We start from the raw sequence: 19,330 nt of genomic DNA on the forward strand, positions 1-19,330 counted from the left end.
TCATGCTCAGGGTATATTTTACACTTTTAGCTAAAGTATATATAGACTGTCCAATTATAGTGTAGGCTTTCCTTTGTTGGTTGTTCCTTAATACAAACAACCATTAGACAATGAGTACACAGACACTGACCCCATTGGATAGCGTAGAAGATACCGAGAAGATGCGTGAGCAGGCGATCGCTTTCTACAAGCACGAACACAATCTTTCTCAAGAAGAACGTCGGGAGTTGGCTCATTTCTTTGAAAGCCAGGTTCGTAGAACAGTTATGGGGTTCTCCATAGGTGTCACTGTGGGTGCTGCCATTCCGTTCATTTTGAGACGTCGTGGGGCCATGGTGCATCCTGCCACCTCGATCTTAGGCGCCGTTATTGGAGGCACAGCGGCTCCTGGATTGGTCAATGGCCCCTTGATGAGACGTGACGAGGCCAATTTCATCGAGAAGTATGGTAATGAATCACAGGTTGTACAGACATTGGCCAATACCCCAGACAAGGTCACACGTGCAGTTTTTTGGACAGCGTACTTCCAAGCCACTGCCAAAGACGTGGAGAGACGAATGCCCGATCCTTCAAAAGTTGATGGCCCAATGTTCTTTGCCCTAGGTAAGGGAAGAAGCAGACCGATGGTTGAAGATGGCCGTCCCACTGCCCATGAGGAGTACAGAGCTCAGTCAAGCTGGGACCGTGTAAGACGTGGTGAGACTAACGACCATCACCATCCACAACCTGCAACTGAACATGGTGCTTTTGGGTTAGAAAATGATCATACTATTTTGGAGACAGAACCGTCAAAGGATACAATGCCACAATCGCAGGCCATTGGATCTGCTTGGGACAGAGTGAGGCGGTCCGGGCATTGATGAAGCGAATTTTTTCGTTTAGTCACCAACTCAACCATCATCATAATAGAAGAATTGAAATGAAATGTTATTTATATATGGGGTGGTTTTCCCTGGATTTTCCAGCTATTTTTATTTTACTTTTTTTTTTTGACTCTCTCTCCTCTACGAGATCTTTAATGTTTACATTTTTCTACCCTTTTGAAGTTATCCGTTCTTGATTATCCCTCCATGTTCAATGCAGTCACTTTCTCGTCACTCCCTCCGTCTCGCTAAGAGACCATTATCATCCCAAATGAGACAGATCTCAACTTCTAGACCGGCAAAGGCTGGATTAGGCCCAGCCTCTGTTGGTCTGCTTGCAGCTGCTGCATTGGCATTTGGTGTCTATTCCTTGGACGCTAGATCTGCAGTACAGGAGTACGTTGTCTGTCCTCTCATTAGAGCACTAACAACAGCAGAACAAGGCCACAATTTAGGTATATTATGCTTGAAAACAGGTTTGTATCCAAGGTTATTCTCTGATGTTGATGACCCTCTTTTGAAAGTCGATGTTTTTGGCAAGACATTGTCCAATCCTATTGGTATGGCTGCTGGCTTTGATAAGCACGGTGAAGCAATTGATGCTTTGTTTAGTTTAGGCTTTTCCTATGTGGAAATTGGGTCAATCACCCCGGAGCCACAACCGGGTAATCCTAAACCGAGATTTTTCAGGTTATCTCAAGATGATGCTGTTATTAACAGATATGGTTTCAATTCTGTTGGCCACTGGGCTGTCTTGGCTCGTTTGAGAGAGAGATTTGCAAAGTTACATACCAAGCATCCAGACGCCACCTTGAATTCATTTCAGGACAATAAATTTTTAGCCATCAATTTGGGTAAGAACAAGACAGGTGATGAAGTTGAAGATTACTTGGCTGGTGTTCACAACTTCGGTCCATATGCTGATGCTTTGGTTATTAACGTTTCGTCTCCTAATACCCCTGGCTTAAGAGATTTACAGAATGAAGCTAAGTTGACTAACTTGCTAACCAAGGTTGTTAAGGAGAGAAATTCTCTTGAAGGCGAACTGATTGATCCATCAAGGAAGCCTCCTGTTTTAGTCAAAGTGGCACCTGATTTAACTGAAGCTGAAATTGAATCGATTGCCCAATCCGCTAAAGATGCTAAAATTGATGGCATCATCATGTCAAACACCACAGTTCAAAGACCAGTTGATCAACTTATTACCAAGGGTGATATTGTTAACGAAACTGGTGGACTGTCTGGTAAACCGTTGAAACCTATTGCACTAAAGGCCTTCAGAACTTTAAGAAAGTACACTAAAGACTCAGATTTGGTTTTGGTCGGCTGCGGTGGTATTAGTTCTGGTAAAGATGCATTAGAGTTCGCTAGAGCTGGTGCAACTTTTGTTGAATTCTATACTGCTTTTGCCTACCAGGGTCCTGGTATCACCAGAAAAATCAAAGATGAGATCACTGAAGAACTCAAGAGAGAAGGTAAAACCTGGATGGAAATAGTTGGAAGTGATGATAAATAAATGACTAAAAGAATAAACAGATAGACTAAGTAACGTATAAGTATTTTTTTCTCCTACTGAACTATTGAACTATACAATTAATGATTTGATACTACTAAAATGCAGACTCTCGTGCCACGCATTTAAAGCAGCTGCCACAAGGAGGCCACTGAAATCAGTAAAAAAACTACTAGCAACAGCGTATAATGTTAAAAATGTGTTTGCGTAGGGGACACCTGTAACATCGAAATTGAACACGGTGTTTTTGAATGCACCAGTCTGATGTAATACTAATTGGATTAGAGTAAAGATGAATTCTAGCACGAGGAACTTTTCAACTAACCTCATGTTCCAAGGGAAAAGTCCATTTATAAACCTTGAAGAGTTGGCTATGTCTCCCGTCACAAGCACAAATGTGAAAATCACACGTACAATCGAGTAGAACGACATAAACATCTTTGTCTCTTCCATTTGAAACCTCCCCACAGGAGTTGGTGCTACTCCAGAGGGGGGTGAAGTAGCATCAAACGCTCCTTGACTTGAATTGAGCATCTTCTTGAACATTTCATCCATGTATGGTGGAAACCGGCCCACGTCAGGAATCTCATGCAACGCATCATCGTCCTTGAAATGCTCAAATTCATCCAAGTTGGAGACAGGTGGATCATCAAAAACGTTTTCTTCGCCTGCTAGTGTCCTCGTTGTGGATCCTGATGCCGATGCCGATGTTGATGCTGCTGCTGAGGTTGTTGGTGGTGGGGAATTCCCATGTACTTCATGGCCTAGGATTTTATTCAGACGGTCCCCATTTTTGGCCATCTTAGCAGCACGTTTCTCCCTAAGCAATCTTCTCTTTTCAGCGGCGTCCATTATGTAACTTGACATTCAAGCCCTACCAAAACTATTGCTCTCTGCAGATGATCAAATATGGAAATTTATCTCCAATTTACAGTTGTGAATATTCTAGAAGAAAAACTATTGAGATTTTCATGATTGCGAGATTTTCAGTATCTGATGCTCATTTGGTTCTCCACAAGATAAATTGTGATTTTTTTTTTCCTCGTTGTTCATCTCTTTGCTGTGTTAGTATCTGACTAGTTTTACCGAACAAGGGACCATCTAGCTTCGACAATGTCAGAGAAGTCACTTGACAGGTCCTCCAATGAGGAAATGCAGAAGCATTACGAAGATCTACGTAAACTTTATAAGCCACCGTCTAAAATTCGGTTATTTATTTATGACCTTATACTTTGGGCTTTTTGTGTGGTTTTCGATTGCTTCTTCCGTGAGATAAGGTCAAGAGGTGGATTCAAGGTCCCTAAGAAGGATGCCGTAATTTTTGTTGCTGCTCCGCATGCAAATCAGTTTGTTGATCCAATCATCCTAATGTCTCAAATTAAAAAGGCATCAAATAGACGTATTTCTTGTTTGATTGCTGAAAAGTCCCACAGGAGAAAGTTTATTGGTTTAGTTTCAAGGTCGCAATTGGCTATACCTGTTAAGAGAGCTCAAGACAATTTGCAAACCAGGAAAGGTTTGATCAGACTAGACCAGAATGATGAATTGCACATTATTGGTTCTAACACACAATTCCTCAAAGATTGCCAAAGTAAAGGCCTTATTGCTCTTCCAAATTCATTAGCGAGTGGTGTGATTGAAAAGGTGGTATCTGACACAGAGATTTACTTGAAAAAGCCACTGAGATATTCGTCACCGAAGAATGAGGCTCGTGCCCAAAAAGTCTTGGTTGAAGGGACACCCTTCAAAGCAGCCGATAAAATTGATCAATCCGAGGTTTACGCACAAGTATTTGAACACCTGGCCCATGGTTATTGTATTGGTGTTTTCTCAGAAGGTGGTTCCCACGATAGGCCAGATTTGTTACCATTAAAGGCTGGTGTTGCTGTCATGGCTTTAGGTGCGATGGATTCCACACCTGGCCTAAATGTTAAAATTGTCCCTGTAGGTATGAATTATTTCCATGCCCACAAGTTTAGATCTAGAGCATTAGTTGAATTTGGCGATCCGATTGAAATTGGCGATGATTTATTGAGAATGTACTCAAACTCTTCAACAACGTCAAATGCAGTTAAAATTTTACTCGATGAAATTACTAAGGGTGTGAAGTCAGTCACGCTATCATGCCCAGATTTTGAAAGCTTATCAGTTGTTCAAGCTGGTCGTAGATTGTACGCCAACAACTTCTCCAGCCAATTGTCACTTGCTACAAGGGTTGAGATGAACAGGCGTTTGTTGAATGGTTATTTACATTTCAAAGATGACCCAAAAGTTGTGAAGCTGAAGGATGACATTTTGAGATATAACGAGAATTTGAAAAGTATGAAAATACCTGACCATTTGGTTGGTAATACCGAGGTCAAGTCCAAGTTTCTAGTGTTGTCTGAACTATTACTTGCAGGCCTACAGGTGGCAGTTTTAGGATTGTTGGCATTGCCTGGTATAATTTTGTTTTCTCCTGTTTTCATTGCAACGAAGAGGATTTCTGAGGTCAAAAGAAGAGAAGCTCTGGCAGGATCTACAGTTAAAATTAAAGGTAACGATGTCATTGCTACTTGGAAAATTCTTGTTGCTATGGGATTTGCTCCAATTTTATACACGGCTTATTCATTGATCGGTATCAAGGTTGTTCATCTTTACTACCCAAATGTATCCAGACTATTTGCATTTTCAATATTTTATGCTTTATCAGTGACACTAACTTATTCTGCACTTATTTTTGGTGATAAAGGTATGGATCTGTTTAAAGAGTCTAGATCTGCGTGGCTTTTACTCACGGATAAAAATGGCTTCAACAATTTGAAAAATCAAAGAGATAGACTATCGGTTGAAATTACCTCTCTAATTAACGAGTATGGTCCACAAATCTATCCTGACTTTAACTTACTAGAGTATGAGAAGAACCTTCAAATCAAGAAGGCATTGAAAGACAAACGCAAGAGGGAACAGTTTGAAAAGTTGCAGAGTGGTTTAACTGAAGAAGAACAGTTAGAAGAGATCAAAACTCAGGAGCTCAGACAACGTAGATTACAGAGAAAAATGGAAAGGAAAATGGGCGACGATGATAACAAGAAAATCGATAAAAAATTTGTCATAACCCAGAATACTTCAATTCTTCAAGATGACCATTCGAGTAACGAACTGTCTTCCACTTCTCTTTCGGATTCAGAGTTATCATCATCGGAGTCTGATTTTAGTAACTCATCATCTGCTAAGTACAAAACCTTGAATATGATCAAAGACCAAATGATCAGGGAAAACAGGGAAAGAGACAATAGTAATTAGATGCATGGTATTTAATCTAACTTTTGTTTTTATAGATGATCAATAGTGTACCAATTATATATACATGACAAATGTTGTAATAAATTAATATATTCTGTTCAGAATCAAAAGGAACTCCAATCCCAATCTGCGGGAACACTTTGGGTGTCGGCCTTTTGGTCTCTGTTTTCAGAGCTAGTCTTGTTCAAGTCTTTACCATTAGTTCCTAAATTATGATCCCTCGTCGTGTGGTCAAGCACATATTCCTCATATTTCTGGAAACATAAATGACAAACCTTACAGAGATACTTTGGAGATTCTTTCACTGTTTTAGAACTTCTAGCTCGTTCTACATTATCGAGTTGAGTGTTACCACAGTTATCCCTATTTTTATTGTTGCCCCCACCATTATGAAAATCATCAACTGGATTATAAGCTTCTCCATTATCAGCATTATAATCATTGTCATTATCATCATCCCATTCTCGCCCAAATAACGTGAATTTAGCATCTTTATCCAGATATATATAGTTCCTCAAACATGTTCCACAAAATAGTCCCCCACATGAACGGCAATGATGTCTTCTTCGACTCTCAGTCAAATAGTTGAACAGTTTACCGCACTGCTCACAATTGAACCGACTACTATCTGGCTTCCAATGTATTCTTGATGGGCCATCATATTTATCATCCGGGACCCTGCCCGTCAAATAGTTCCAATAATCTATTATTGAAGATGCAGTAGATTTGGCTGAAGCATTTGATGTGCTCTTAGTGAGAACTGGCCGGTCTGGTGTTTTGTTGACATCGAATCCAGGTTCAATATAAGATGATTGGCTCGGGGTATCTTTTGTAACCCTTAACACAGCAGGTGTGTAAATAGGCCTCTGATTATCATTAATCTGTTTAATATGTAGGTTAGAATTATCATGGAATGGGGAGTTGGGTCTTCTCCTAGGCGGTGAAAAATGTGTCGATGGAATTACAGATTCAGTTGACATGAATGTGCGTGGAATATGGGTATCTGAAGCGGTGCCGTTAGATATAAATTCTCTGTTGGCAATCGGCGTACCGATGGTAGCAGAGATGGGTGAAGGAGTATGAATTGCAGTTGTTGGAGTTGTGGTACTTATGGCTGTATGTGTATGTGATGCTCCCATTTGCCTAGGGAAATGTGTACTCTCCGCAGAATTCAAGTTATTTCCAGAACCTCGCAGTTCACTGTTTATTTGAGATAATGGAGTTACTGCCCTTGGACTCATTGGAGACATGCTCTTTGCAAATTTCTGATGATTATCATTAGCGTTTGAAGAGACTTGATGGAGTTTCCGGAATTGTTCCATTTTCTTCTGTTCAAGCTTTTGCTCAAACAGTTGACGCTGATAGTTGATTTGTTGCATCTGTAATTCGCTTTCAGAAAGGTCAATCTTACCATGTTTGTCGCCATGGTAGTTTTCTCGTTTTCCTTCCACGTCATTATTAATTTCACTTTTGACTTCTTGCTCAGAAGAGCTCTTTGATAACTGATTGGTTTGTTCTGAGTTATCATTGTATTCACTATTATCTCTCGATTCAGAATATAGTGCACCGTCTGTATTCTCTGGATCATCTCCCAAGGGCGACACTGCTTCCAGTGTAGTTTTTTTCTGGGGCCTTAGGTCCAACGAACCTCCTTCTGCACCTAGAAGGACATTACTATTATTAACTAGCGAATTGTTCACACACATACTACTATTGTAGGGCGGCACCAAGTCTTCTCCAGAACCTAACTCTTGAGCTTGGTGATTAAGTTTAACCGTGTTCTGTTGTGATACGTGCTGTGCAAATTTGTCTTGCTGTTGCTGTATTCCTTCAAGACTAGGATTCAGGGTGTGGACTTCCAATCCCACTCTGGCTGCTGTGTGGTCTGCACTATTCATTGGGTGCAAATTCAGCGATCCGTTGTTCATGTTATTCTTTAATCCACAAAAATCCAATAAAAATATCTATAGCTTATAAGAAAAATGATGCTCTTTAGTTATCAGATATCTATTTCAATGTCCCGTTGATGAAATGTAGAGTAGGAGCAGAAAGAAAGTTGCCTATGATAAAAAAAAGAAAGTCGCTCTTTCGCCCAAATATAATTTTACATTTCTTCATGAATTATTCAAGTGGACACGTTTGTTTCCAAAGAGAGTATTCTTCTTCACATTGTTCCAAGTGAAAACAAGGACAAGTGACGATGCTCGTGAGTATAGACAAAGACGGGAATGTGCAGATGGATGCCAATGTTCTTGCGATTTTGAGGCTGCTTGTGCAGACAGCCATTTTCGTATGTATTGCAGCAGCTGCTATTGGTTCCAGATTGTTTTCTGTCATCAGATTCGAGTCCATTATCCACGAATTTGACCCATGGTTTAACTTTAGAGCAACTAAATATCTTGTTTCCCATTCTTTCTATCAGTTTTTGAATTGGTTTGATGATAAAACTTGGTATCCACTAGGTAGAGTCACTGGTGGTACTTTATACCCCGGTTTAATGGTCACTTCTTCCGTTATCCATAATCTGCTACATAAAATTGGTCTTCCAGTCGATATTAGAAATGTTTGTGTTATGTTAGCCCCTGTTTTCTCGTCATTGACAGCTTTGGCTACTTACTTGTTTACTTATGAAATTACGACAACTTTACCTTCGTTTAAATACAACAAGAAAACAACGGCATTGTTAAGTGCCGCTTTCATGTCAATTGTTCCTGGTTATATATCAAGGTCTGTTGCAGGCTCCTATGACAATGAAGCAATTTCCATCACACTTTTGATGATAACCTTTTATTTCTGGATTAAGGCAGTCAAGTATGGCTCTGTTTTGTATGCTTCCATTACCGCCGTCTTCTATTTTTATATGGTCTCCGCCTGGGGTGGTTATGTTTTCATTACAAACATGATTCCTTTGCATATTTTCACGTTGATTTTAATGGGAAGATTCGACTATAAGCTATACACCTCCTATTGTACCTGGTATGCCCTAGGTACTTTAATGTCGATGCAGATTCCTTTTGTTGGATTTTTGCCAATCAAATCAAATGATCACATGGCTGCCTTTGGGGTTTTCGGGCTTTTGCAATTGGTTGTTGTTACCATTTATTTTAAGAATGTCTTGTCGCCAACTACATTTTACCGTTTAATGATTATTTTTGGTGCTATGACATTTTCGTTGGGAATTTTTGGGTTGATCTTAGCTACAAAATTGGGATGGATTGCTCCATGGACCGGTAGATTCTACTCTCTATGGGATACGAACTACGCGAAGATTCATATACCAATTATTGCTTCGGTTTCGGAGCATCAACCAACTCCATGGTCGTCATTCTATTTTGACATGAATTTCCTTATATGGTTATTCCCAATTGGCGTTTATTTATGTTTCCAAGATCTATCTAATGAGTCAGTTTTTATTATCATTTATTCCGTGTTTGGCTCGTACTTTGCAGGTGTCATGATTCGGTTGATGCTAACATTGGCACCAATTGTTTGTGTTTGTGCCTCTCTAACTCTGGGTAGATTGATTGATATTTACTTTGACTTTAGAGATTTCCTTGCCGACTTATCAGCTAAGGATGAAGTGAAAAGCAACAAGGAGACAAACAGTACAAATAGCTTAAGTACGTTACTATCGAGATTGGTGGTCATTTCTACATTGGTCTTTTACTTATTCTTCTATGTTCAACACTGTATTTGGGTCAATTCAAATGCATACTCTTCGCCGTCTGTTGTTTTGGCTACAAAGAATAGAGATGGTAGCCCTGCAATTATAGACGATTTCAGAGAGGCTTATTATTGGTTAAGGATGAACAGTGAGGAAGATTCTAAGGTTATGGCATGGTGGGACTACGGCTACCAAATTGGTGGCATGGCGGACAGAACAACTTTCGTTGATAACAATACCTGGAACAACACGCATATTGCAACAGTGGGTAAGGCCATGGCTGTCAATGAGGAAAAATCGGAAGTGATTATGAGGAAGTTAGGTGTTGACTATGTCCTAGTTATTTTTGGTGGGTTGTTAGGGTACAGTGGTGACGATTTGAACAAGTTCTTATGGATGATCAGGATTAGTGAGGGTATTTGGCCGGAGGATGTCAATGAAAGATCATACTTTACAGATAGGGGGGAGTATAGAGTCGATGAACTGGCATCCCAAACAATGAAGGATTCGCTGATGTATAAGATGTCATTTCATGGATTCTCAGACGCCTTTAATGGACGGGATGCTGTTGACAGGGTGAGACAACAAAGACTGAGTGCAAACTACGCCAAAGATATCCATCTTGATGTTCTCGAGGAGGTATTTACAAGTGAAAACTGGTTAGTTAGAATTTACAAACTCAAGGATGAGGACAACTTTGGTCGTAGTTTGATTGAAGTTGGAGATGCGGAACGCGCAGGGCTCACACGTAGACAAAGGCGTGTTGCTGCGAAGAAGAGACCAGCAGTTGATCTGCGTGTTTAAAGCTGTATACTTTTGTAACTTTTTTTGCAAATGATAACAACATGATTGAACAAAAACCCTTTAAAGACAACCGCCTTCCCCATTTGGGAATTTTCCTTTTTTTCTTTTTTTCATGCTGATTTGTGATTTAATTAGAAAAAAAATTTTTTTTTTTCCCGTCCTTCTGACTGCATTTTTTTTTTCAACAAAATTTGAATCTCTACTTTTGATGCAATGCAATGTTTCTTTCTGACTACACCGTCTTTCCGCTTTTTGTTTGTTTCGTTCTTTCCCCGTGGTTACTTTCAGGGGCATCCTTTTATATAACCAAGTAAACACAGCAACTAAGTAAAGAGAATCACACTAGATAACAGAAAATAAAAATGAAATACGTTGTCGTTTCCGGTGGTGTTATCTCTGGTATTGGTAAGGGTGTTTTGGCTTCATCTACTGGTCTGTTATTAAAGACTCTTGGCTTGAGAGTTACCTCCATTAAGATTGATCCGTACTTGAACATCGATGCGGGCACAATGTCACCATTAGAGCATGGTGAGTGTTTTGTCCTTGATGATGGTGGTGAAGTTGATTTAGATTTGGGTAACTATGAGAGATACCTTGGTATTTCATTAACCAGAGATCACAACATCACTACTGGTAAAATATATTCCCATGTGATTGAGAAGGAGAGAAAGGGCGATTACCTAGGTAAAACCGTCCAAGTTGTTCCTCATATCACCAATGCAATTCAAGATTGGATTGAAAAAGTTTCTAGAATTCCTGTTGACAATTCTGGAATTGAACCGGATGTTTGTATTATCGAGTTAGGTGGTACTGTTGGTGATATTGAGTCGGCGCCATTTGTTGAAGCCCTAAGACAGTTCCAATTCAGAGTTGGTCATGAGAACTTTGCGTTGATTCACGTTTCATTAGTTCCTGTTATCCATGGCGAACAAAAAACAAAGCCAACCCAAGCAGCCATTAAGGATTTGAGAAGTTTAGGTTTGTTGCCAGATATGATTGGTTGTAGATGTTCCACCGAATTGGATATTCCAACTATTGAGAAAATCGCCATGTTTTGTCATGTTGGAGCAGAGCAAGTTTTAGCAATCAGAGATGTCAATTCCACCTACCATGTTCCATTACTGTTGAAGGAACAAAAGATGGTTGATTTCTTAACGAGGAGATTGAGATTAGATGAATTAAATATCAGTGGAGAAATGGCTCACAAGGGTGAAGAGTTATTCAATAAATGGAGTTCCTTAACAACCAAGCACGACCAATCTTTTGAAAATGTTACAATTGCAATTGTTGGTAAATACACCAATCTACACGATTCCTACCTTTCTGTGATCAAATCGTTGGAGCATTCCGCAATGAGATGCGGTCGTAAATTGGAGATTGTTTGGGTGGAGAGTACCGATTTAGAGCCAGAAACCGAATCTGCGAACAAGTCCAACTTCCATACTGCTTGGCAATTAGTTTGTAAGGCCGATGGTATTCTAGTTCCGGGTGGGTTTGGATCCAGAGGTATCGAAGGTATGATTGCGGCAGCTAAATGGGCCAGAGAAAACAAGGTTCCATATTTGGGTGTTTGTTTAGGTTTACAAATTGCAGTTATTGAATTTGTCAGAAACGTCTTGGGTAAGAAGGAAGCCTCCTCCATTGAATTCGACCCTGAACTAACTGAAGAAAACCAAGCTGTTGTTTATATGCCAGAAATTGACCGAGAAAGACTTGGTGGTACAATGAGATTAGGCCTAAGACCAACAGTTTTCCAGGAAGACAGTGAAAGTTCTAAAATTAGAAAGTTGTACGGAGACTCAGCAGAAGTTTTCGAGAGACACAGACACAGATACGAGGTTAATCCTAAGTTGATGGAAGAGATTTCAAACAACGGTTTGAAGTTTGTCGGTAAGGACGAAGCTGGAGAGCGGTGTGAAATTTTTGAACTTGATGACCACCCATTCTATGTTGCTACTCAGTATCATCCAGAGTACATTTCCAAGGTTTTGGATCCATCGAGACCATTCCTTGGTTTAATTGCAGCTGCAAGTGGTAAACTCGACGAAGTTTTAAGAATGGACCTAAAGCAACGTTCCAATGATTTTTAAAGTAATCTACGAATCTAATATTTATAGGAATAAAAAAAACAGTAAAAAAACCAAAGTATAAAAGAAACAACCCGGGAAGGAAGGAAGCCAAACAACACTTAAAAGCGGCTGAAAAGCGACTCAAAAGCAACTCAAATTGGACAGAACCAAACCAGAAACAAAAAAAAAACAGATTGTGTTGAGTTTATAAATATAAGGAAAGTACAAAAGTTTCTATTTGCCAAGGTTAACGACTGCATTTAAGAACAGCCCTGATAAAACTGGGATTGTGAGGTTATCATCCAAGCCACAAATCTCAATACCTTCGCTGAGGGCTGCTATGAAGCCGGACAAAAGAGCCAGGGTGTTCAGATCCAGGTGGTTATCAATGGGGGAATATTGGAAATCCGAGTTATACTGAGGGAAGTTTGGTGTTATGAGGGCGTAGAAGATGTAGCAAGCGGCGGTACCTGTTAAGAATGCTGCAAATGAGCCAATCAACGATTTACCCGAGGAGAGTTTTGGGGAGAGATGACCATAAGCACGACCGAAAGTTGAAGCTGCTGTATCTGACCAACTCAACAGCAAGATTGACATTACGGCGATGTCTGTATGATTGAAGTAGAAGGTCAGAGCAGTACCGGTCAAGAAGTAAATGACTCCATTAATGGAATTGACTTCCTTTTCACGCATCAAGAAGCCGACTGTTGCACAGTAAGCCTTGTTAAACAAGGGCCAATTAAACCTCAAAAGATCTAGTGAAAAGATTACTGATGCGGCGATTGCGGCTGGTTTTGCAATAGAAGTAGCCGACACTCCACGGGAATAGAGATAGAGTGTTATGAATCCAATGGATACATGGAAGCACTTACGAGGGACCTCGTGTTTGTGGATGAAAGAGTGGAATTTCTCGTGAATGGGTAGTTTCAAGGCTGAGGGCTGTTTTTCAGCAACTGCATTTGTGTCTTTGGCAGTCTCTTGGAGGTTCTCCCCGTTCTCCTTCTTCTTCTCCTGTTGTAGATGTTCCTGTTGTCTAAGGTCTTCTTTCAAATCAGCCAGCTCTTGGCGGTCAATGTCGAGATTGAATGTCTCGTCTTCGTCAAAGGCAGTAGTGGCGTTGGCCAAGGTGAAATCTGGATCTTGCGATTCGTCGTATGTTTCGTCGGCAACAATGTGACGAGACGCTCCCGAGGCAGACATTGTGAGGTACGTTGGCTTGGAGGTTTGTAGGACTACAGAGAAGTACAACCAAACAGAAAGAGTTATATGGAGTACCGTTGAAATACAAGATAAACCAAAAAAAAAGAAAAAAAAATAAAGGAAAATCAAATTTCATAAACCACTACAACGAGCAGAGAGAAAAAATGTTGATTTGGCGAGGGGCACAACAATCAACGCACAACATAACAATTTACAATTAACAATTTGTAGTTTCCAATAAAAGGTGCGCATGTGAAAAAAAACACATTTTCTCTTTTCAGTGACAAAAAGTTCAATAGAAGAAAACCATCTCGGAGACGCGTCGATTAATGCTGCTTTAGTATCAGAATCAAGATGGTTGTTGGGGAGTTTCTATTAAGAGGTAGAGGCCAGTTAAGGGATACACTGGATATACAGTTTTAGGTTTAGCCGGCAATCAGTAGTCTTAGAGTCAATAGAGTCAATAGAGTCAATAGAGTCAATAGAGTCAATAGAGTCAATAGAGTCAATAGAGTTAATAGAATCAATAGTCAATAAATACAGTTAGTGTTAAAAAGTTATATAGTTATATAATGAATGAGAGTAAGGGAGAGTGTTTCTATACAATGTCATTTATTTATTGTTTTATTGGGATTTGTTTGTTCACTTCTTTATTCATTTATTTCTTGCTCCTCTCCCTCCTGTAGTTCTTCTTCAATTGAAACCACTTGCACCTATTTCTTTGCATTGTTTTCTGCTCCCTCCTTGGCACCGGTAACCGCCGCAGAGACACGCTCAACTGCATCTGCAGTCGCTTGCTTGAGGTGGTCAAAGGCAGACTCGCCAGAGTTTGCAGCACTCTTTGCATCGCCCTTGGCGTCGTCGTGGCCTCTTTGCACAGAGTCGCCTAAACGTTGACCCAATGACTTGTTGTCTTCTGGAGTTAGTGCAGAAGCCGCCTTGTCATAGGCATCAGTGACAGCCTCCTTGGCCTGGTCATAGTATGTCTTTTGTGAGTCCGGAGTAACCTTCTCGGAGAGTTTGTCGGAAAAGTCTTTTCTGCCAGCGTCAGCCATTGTTATATGTTGTGAATGTATAAGGTATTGGGTTGTCTTGTCTTGTAGAAAATATATGGGGGATAAAACTACCACCAACACATTACAAACAGTGGGAGAAACACTTGTCCTTTTATAGTATACTGCTCCTCGTTGGAAATATTCACGTAGACGCCATAGAGACATTAAACTTCCACATCTAAAGTCACCGTTAGCCTCCTCTACAGGTGTATGTACCTGTCCCGCTCACTGCTGTAACATTCCACAAGGCTCTGCCTGTCCCACAGTCTTGGCAATGCTGCACCACTCCCGGGCCCGTCCAAATACATCGTCCCCACCATCTCGAGGAAACTGGTGTCCATATCCAACTACTGCACCTTCCGCAACTGCCTCGTACGTTCCATCCCCATTGCTCTTTCTAAACACGGTGGCTGTTAGTCCCTCCTCTAAAACACCACAAAGCTTCCGTCCTCGTAGATAGTTCACCAACTCGCCTCCCTCGGCCACTTCGCCATTTTTCTCCCATTCCGTGCTCCCCCCTGCTATAACACCGTCAAAATTCGCCGCAACTGGTAGAACATTAACTTTGGCTTCTCCACAAGCATCTTTCTTGTACACCGTCATGGTTATCCAAAAGTTTAATGGCACCTTGTCTCTCTAGATGTGTTTGTCTCTCTCTCAATCTCTTACCTGCCACTAAATTGGTGTCTGCTTTTTCCCCTTGTCTATTTTCGAACTTGAGAAAAACTGTTTCGCGCCTTGCAGCTTTTAGCAACTCTTTTTTTTTCTCCCCCCTCAGTTTTTCACTGTGAATACGCTGCCGTCCCCTGTTTATGTGATCGACAACAAAGAACCTTTTATAGTTGGTAGTACATGTACGATTGACGTAGATACTCCTATTTCTGACTACTTTAATCGAACTGCTTGTATACGTTAGAGGATTGTACCTGTAAATCCGTTTATAGTTCCCATTTACCGTGCAATTGCACATCATTTCTGTAGGGCGCACCCCCCCTTCCCCTTTTTTTCTTTTTTTTTTCCTGGGACATTCCAAGAGACGCGGGCGAGGTTTGGTTTCCATGGAGGGCCAACGGGGGGGGGGGGGGGGGGGGGGGGAATGTCGGTTTTCGTGGGGGAGGTTTAAAAAAAAAGGGGGGAAAAATGAACTAGGAGAGAACAGCTTTTGTTCAACAGTTGGACATTGCGTATAAAGAATTATCTAGAGTGGATTATATTTTTACCAATATATAGTCACAGTAGTTGCACCAGAAATAGTTATCGCAATAAACATAGACATGATGACGGCATCCGACTCAGCACGTGTGATCAACCAGTTCAAACATTATCCGTACCTCATTTCCAAGTGGCTAGACCCTCTTCTTGCTGTTGGAATGGGTGTTTCTGCGTACTACCTCTACGAGAAACGAGTTGGCAGACCAGAGGGCCACACCTTGAACGAGCTCCTCTTGGAGAAGCTCAAGAAGATGAACGTCCTCTAGAACTTAACACCAACAATTTCGTCCCTCTCTACAACCGTGGTGACTTTCCCCTGCTTCTCGAGTCTTTTGAGCACCTTCTCCATCATATCGTACGGCATCCCGTCAAACTGGCCCTCCAGCTCAAAGACCGTCATCATAACCCCCTTCTGCCCGTTGTCCTCAACCCACTCGTAGACACGGCTGCTCCACTCCTCAAGTGTGTACCACCATATATAGACCCCATCGCTAACTATACTCCCACCGCCCCTTCTCTCCAGTTCCCGAAAGATCTCCTCGATAAAGGACGTCTCCAGCTGCCGCCGTATTGCCGTGTTGGTGAAAACAGGACATTCTCTTGTGATTTTCCAAACCTTACAAGACTTGCAGTATTCATGTATTATTTTGATCCATTCGTTTACCTGCGTATCGTAGGTTTCCTTGTTGGGCTGTTTTGTGAAAAAGGGAGGGAAACTCCATACTTTGGGGTAAGTATAACTCATGGTGTTTGTCAAACTTAATGCCACAACGTGGAGAGAGAGCAGTAGTCCAACAAGAGTGTAAAGTGAGCTGCATGACAAGAATATCAACATCTCGTGGGTAATGTGAGATAAATTTCACCATTTTCCTCCATGTTTATCTCTCTGATCCTCAGTGGAGTGGGGGGTCTTGGTCAACCAGAAACCAGAAAATCCAGCATTCACTTGAGACTCATGACGGACCTTGCAGCTGCTCAGGAAGATGTGTCACACCACAACAAAATCTTGCAAGGGTTAGATGATCTCTTAAGGGAATCCATTTATATCACAACATGTAAAGAGTACAGTAACCATACTAACGAGGAATTGGATCTATTGATTTACAAACAGCTAAAAGAGACCGGGTATCCACTTACCTCGTCGATGGATGAAGTGGAGAGACATTTGGAGGACATGCTTGGGGTACGGCTGCAGTTGCTTAATGAACAGTTTACCGGGCCCCTACCAAACCCACAGATACAACAACCAGATGTTTCAAAACTGGACGAGATGATGGATGAATACCAGTCTATAGCATCGTCAAATAACGCCAAGTTATCGAAACTACGAGAGCTGGTGGCCAGACTGAAGGAAGCTAAAGGCGGTAAACCAGAGATTGATCCGAACCTTATACGACAATACAATAAAACTGTTTCCAAGAATCTCATGCTTGCCGATTTCATAACCGACCTCATTTCCTCAATAAACACAGCTAATTATTCGCAGGATGAACAGTTGCTCAACATCCTTCTAGATTGCAGTGATTACAATGACTATATACAGTTATAACGCATATTTAAATAGAGATAATACTATTGGTAGCACTGGTGCTGATATAACAATGGCTCTAGTATGAATAGATCTTGGAAGAGAGAAGAAAGAGTGCAAGGTTAACGACAACCTCACATTTCAATGTTGGAAAATACCCGCTTGTTGATAACATTCCAATCAATCGAATCCCAGAGCTTCTCTAAATATTCAGCCTTACCGTTGACACCGTAATCTACTAGATAGGCATATTCCCACACGTTGATACACAGCAGTGGTAGGGAATAGTCTTTCACTCCGTTCTTCAAGTCCTCCCTTTGACGTTGTAATTTCTTGAAATCGGAATACTCAAAGGTAGCATTCAAGTCAACAGATTGATTTCTAGTGTATAGATAAGGAGTACCGTCGTTATTACACGAAACAATTTTCAGAATCTTATTTTCGTCCTCAATGAGATAGACCCAACCGTTACCGCTCATAACGTCTGCTGCAAGTAACAGCTCGTTCTTAAAGTTTTCCATCGACTGGAATGTGCTCTGCAAGGATCTCAAAAGTGAAGGCTTAATTTCGTTTTCGTTGAACGGACTTGATTCCTTCAGTTGTTGGAAAAAGAAATGGTTGTTGTGTGCCTGTGATGCATAATGAAATATATCAGCCTTTTGTGGGTCTTTGGCTGTTGACAATGCAATAGCCATTGGAGTTCTGGTCTCATATTCACTATCGACGGTCCTCAAGGTCAGGTTTCTGGTAAGGTAGCTCTGATAGTCACACCACGCAGTTTGAAATTGCTGTGCGCTCATTAAACCTTTAATACCATTTTCTTTGTATGTGGTTTCCAGTGGTAGTCTCGGTGCAAGGTGGATGGATCTCCTAGAAATAACTTGGCGTAACACATTCATTCTTACAATCGGATCTGTATATGGGCTCTATGCAGGATGTGGAGGTCTAAAGAGACAACAAATTGGCGATATATAAGAAAATTGTCAATTTCGTCGATTCCACTACCAAAAAAAAAAAACAGAAACTGTTGAGGATGAAAAATTACATGGTGTGTGCAACATGAATTTTGTAGTTTTCTACACATATTCTCCATTTATTGCCTCAATTCCCTTTTCTTGTTCAATAGATTTCTGTTTATTCCCACCAGGACATTAAGATGTGGCCAAGATTACGTGTGCTAGGACGGAGATGGTATAGTCCACTGAATTACAATACAGAGAACAGCCGTTCACTTGCAAGGGGGTCCAAGGTTGGGCGTGCTGGCCGGTTTGGACGTGGGGATTGGATCCCTCCACAGACTACAGAGCCAATTGATAGGGAGATTCAGCCGGAAATTAATTTACCAACAGAAATTCCGAAGGACTTGCCCAAGAGCAACCAGATCACTGAGAGACATCCGTGTTTGTGGATGTTATCCCAGCCAACACTAGTTGTGGAGAGGCGAATTGAGTACATGAATCTCTTTTTAGGCTTTGAGCAGGCCAACCAGTATGCCCTCTACGACGGCAATGGGACACAGATAGGCTGGATCATGGAACGGGATTTTGGAATAGGCAAGGCGATAATGAGACAGATATACCGGCTACATCGGCCGTTTACGGTTGACGTTATCGATATGAATGGAGGGTTGTTGATGACCATCCGGAGGCCATTCAGCTGGATCAATTCGCACATCAAATCCGTTGTTGTTGACTATGACGGGAATGAGACTGTTGTCGGAGAGAGTGTTCAAAGCTGGCATCTTTGGAGGAGAAGGTACAATCTATTCCGAAGTGACGATGACGGAGATTTTGTGCAATTTGGTAAAATCGATTCAGGGTTTTTGCGGTGGGAATTCCCCATTTACAATGAGCGTGGTGAAATTTCTGGGTCAGTGAGTCGAAACTTTGGAGGGTTTTTCAGAGAGGCTTTTACAGATACGGGTGTGTATATTCTGCGGATGGACGGTATGGATAACATTGAGGGCGGTCCGCCGAGCGATCGGCCCTTGACTTTAGAGGAGCGTGCGGTTGTATTAGCCAATGCTGTTTCTATTGATTTCGATTATTTTAGTAGACATTCTGGAGTTGGCGGCGGTGGGTTTATTATTGGTGGTGGAAGTGCTGATATTTAGGAGTTAGGGTGTTTCTATTTAGAG

The 19,330-nt window shown here is 41.2% G+C and overlaps 15 protein-coding genes across 15 annotated transcripts; 8 read left to right on the forward strand and 7 right to left on the reverse strand.

The window, feature by feature from the left end:
- Positions 1-110: 110 nt before the first annotated feature.
- Positions 111-860, forward strand: C5L36_0A08900 (uncharacterized protein; the record flags this gene model as incomplete). Its single annotated transcript, XM_029463913.1, has 1 exon — positions 111-860. One exon carries the CDS (start codon positions 111-113, stop codon positions 858-860), a length of 750 nt encoding a protein of 249 aa, XP_029319773.1.
- Positions 861-1,077: 217 nt separating this feature from the next.
- On the forward strand, positions 1,078-2,379 carry C5L36_0A08910 (uncharacterized protein; the record flags this gene model as incomplete). The annotated part of the gene is made up of 1 exon (XM_029463914.1): positions 1,078-2,379. One exon carries the CDS (start codon positions 1,078-1,080, stop codon positions 2,377-2,379), a length of 1,302 nt encoding a protein of 433 aa, XP_029319774.1.
- Positions 2,380-2,448: 69 nt separating this feature from the next.
- C5L36_0A08920 (uncharacterized protein) lies at positions 2,449-3,228 on the reverse strand (the record flags this gene model as incomplete). The annotated part of the gene is made up of 1 exon (XM_029463915.1): positions 2,449-3,228. One exon carries the CDS (start codon positions 3,226-3,228, stop codon positions 2,449-2,451), a length of 780 nt encoding a protein of 259 aa, XP_029319775.1.
- Positions 3,229-3,489: 261 nt separating this feature from the next.
- Positions 3,490-5,661, forward strand: C5L36_0A08930 (uncharacterized protein; the record flags this gene model as incomplete). The annotated part of the gene is made up of 1 exon (XM_029463916.1): positions 3,490-5,661. The coding sequence occupies one exon, from the start codon at positions 3,490-3,492 to the stop codon at positions 5,659-5,661; it is 2,172 nt and encodes a 723-aa protein (XP_029319776.1).
- Positions 5,662-5,765: 104 nt separating this feature from the next.
- On the reverse strand, positions 5,766-7,589 carry C5L36_0A08940 (uncharacterized protein; the record flags this gene model as incomplete). The annotated part of the gene is made up of 1 exon (XM_029463917.1): positions 5,766-7,589. One exon carries the CDS (start codon positions 7,587-7,589, stop codon positions 5,766-5,768), a length of 1,824 nt encoding a protein of 607 aa, XP_029319777.1.
- A 272-nt stretch (positions 7,590-7,861) lies between these two features.
- Positions 7,862-10,129, forward strand: C5L36_0A08950 (uncharacterized protein; the record flags this gene model as incomplete). The annotated part of the gene is made up of 1 exon (XM_029463918.1): positions 7,862-10,129. The coding sequence occupies one exon, from the start codon at positions 7,862-7,864 to the stop codon at positions 10,127-10,129; it is 2,268 nt and encodes a 755-aa protein (XP_029319778.1).
- Positions 10,130-10,491: 362 nt separating this feature from the next.
- Positions 10,492-12,219, forward strand: C5L36_0A08960 (uncharacterized protein; the record flags this gene model as incomplete). Its single annotated transcript, XM_029463919.1, has 1 exon — positions 10,492-12,219. The coding sequence occupies one exon, from the start codon at positions 10,492-10,494 to the stop codon at positions 12,217-12,219; it is 1,728 nt and encodes a 575-aa protein (XP_029319779.1).
- A 213-nt stretch (positions 12,220-12,432) lies between these two features.
- C5L36_0A08970 (uncharacterized protein) lies at positions 12,433-13,398 on the reverse strand (the record flags this gene model as incomplete). Its single annotated transcript, XM_029463920.1, has 1 exon — positions 12,433-13,398. The coding sequence occupies one exon, from the start codon at positions 13,396-13,398 to the stop codon at positions 12,433-12,435; it is 966 nt and encodes a 321-aa protein (XP_029319780.1).
- A 713-nt stretch (positions 13,399-14,111) lies between these two features.
- Positions 14,112-14,618, reverse strand: C5L36_0A08980 (uncharacterized protein; the record flags this gene model as incomplete). The annotated part of the gene is made up of 1 exon (XM_029463921.1): positions 14,112-14,618. One exon carries the CDS (start codon positions 14,616-14,618, stop codon positions 14,112-14,114), a length of 507 nt encoding a protein of 168 aa, XP_029319781.1.
- A 394-nt stretch (positions 14,619-15,012) lies between these two features.
- C5L36_0A08990 (uncharacterized protein) lies at positions 15,013-15,513 on the reverse strand (the record flags this gene model as incomplete). Its single annotated transcript, XM_029463922.1, has 1 exon — positions 15,013-15,513. The coding sequence occupies one exon, from the start codon at positions 15,511-15,513 to the stop codon at positions 15,013-15,015; it is 501 nt and encodes a 166-aa protein (XP_029319782.1).
- A 214-nt stretch (positions 15,514-15,727) lies between these two features.
- On the forward strand, positions 15,728-15,931 carry C5L36_0A09000 (uncharacterized protein; the record flags this gene model as incomplete). The annotated part of the gene is made up of 1 exon (XM_029463923.1): positions 15,728-15,931. The coding sequence occupies one exon, from the start codon at positions 15,728-15,730 to the stop codon at positions 15,929-15,931; it is 204 nt and encodes a 67-aa protein (XP_029319783.1).
- C5L36_0A09010 (uncharacterized protein) lies at positions 15,928-16,500 on the reverse strand (the record flags this gene model as incomplete). The annotated part of the gene is made up of 1 exon (XM_029463924.1): positions 15,928-16,500. The coding sequence occupies one exon, from the start codon at positions 16,498-16,500 to the stop codon at positions 15,928-15,930; it is 573 nt and encodes a 190-aa protein (XP_029319784.1).
- A 39-nt stretch (positions 16,501-16,539) lies between these two features.
- On the forward strand, positions 16,540-17,214 carry C5L36_0A09020 (uncharacterized protein; the record flags this gene model as incomplete). Its single annotated transcript, XM_029463925.1, has 1 exon — positions 16,540-17,214. The coding sequence occupies one exon, from the start codon at positions 16,540-16,542 to the stop codon at positions 17,212-17,214; it is 675 nt and encodes a 224-aa protein (XP_029319785.1).
- Positions 17,215-17,327: 113 nt separating this feature from the next.
- C5L36_0A09030 (uncharacterized protein) lies at positions 17,328-18,092 on the reverse strand (the record flags this gene model as incomplete). Its single annotated transcript, XM_029463926.1, has 1 exon — positions 17,328-18,092. One exon carries the CDS (start codon positions 18,090-18,092, stop codon positions 17,328-17,330), a length of 765 nt encoding a protein of 254 aa, XP_029319786.1.
- Positions 18,093-18,349: 257 nt separating this feature from the next.
- C5L36_0A09040 (uncharacterized protein) lies at positions 18,350-19,306 on the forward strand (the record flags this gene model as incomplete). Its single annotated transcript, XM_029463927.1, has 1 exon — positions 18,350-19,306. The coding sequence occupies one exon, from the start codon at positions 18,350-18,352 to the stop codon at positions 19,304-19,306; it is 957 nt and encodes a 318-aa protein (XP_029319787.1).
- Between the last annotated feature and the right edge of the window lie 24 nt (positions 19,307-19,330).

This window comes from Pichia kudriavzevii, chromosome 1, assembly GCF_003054445.1.
Source record: "Pichia kudriavzevii chromosome 1, complete sequence".
Classification (NCBI taxonomy): domain Eukaryota; kingdom Fungi; phylum Ascomycota; class Pichiomycetes; order Pichiales; family Pichiaceae; genus Pichia; species Pichia kudriavzevii.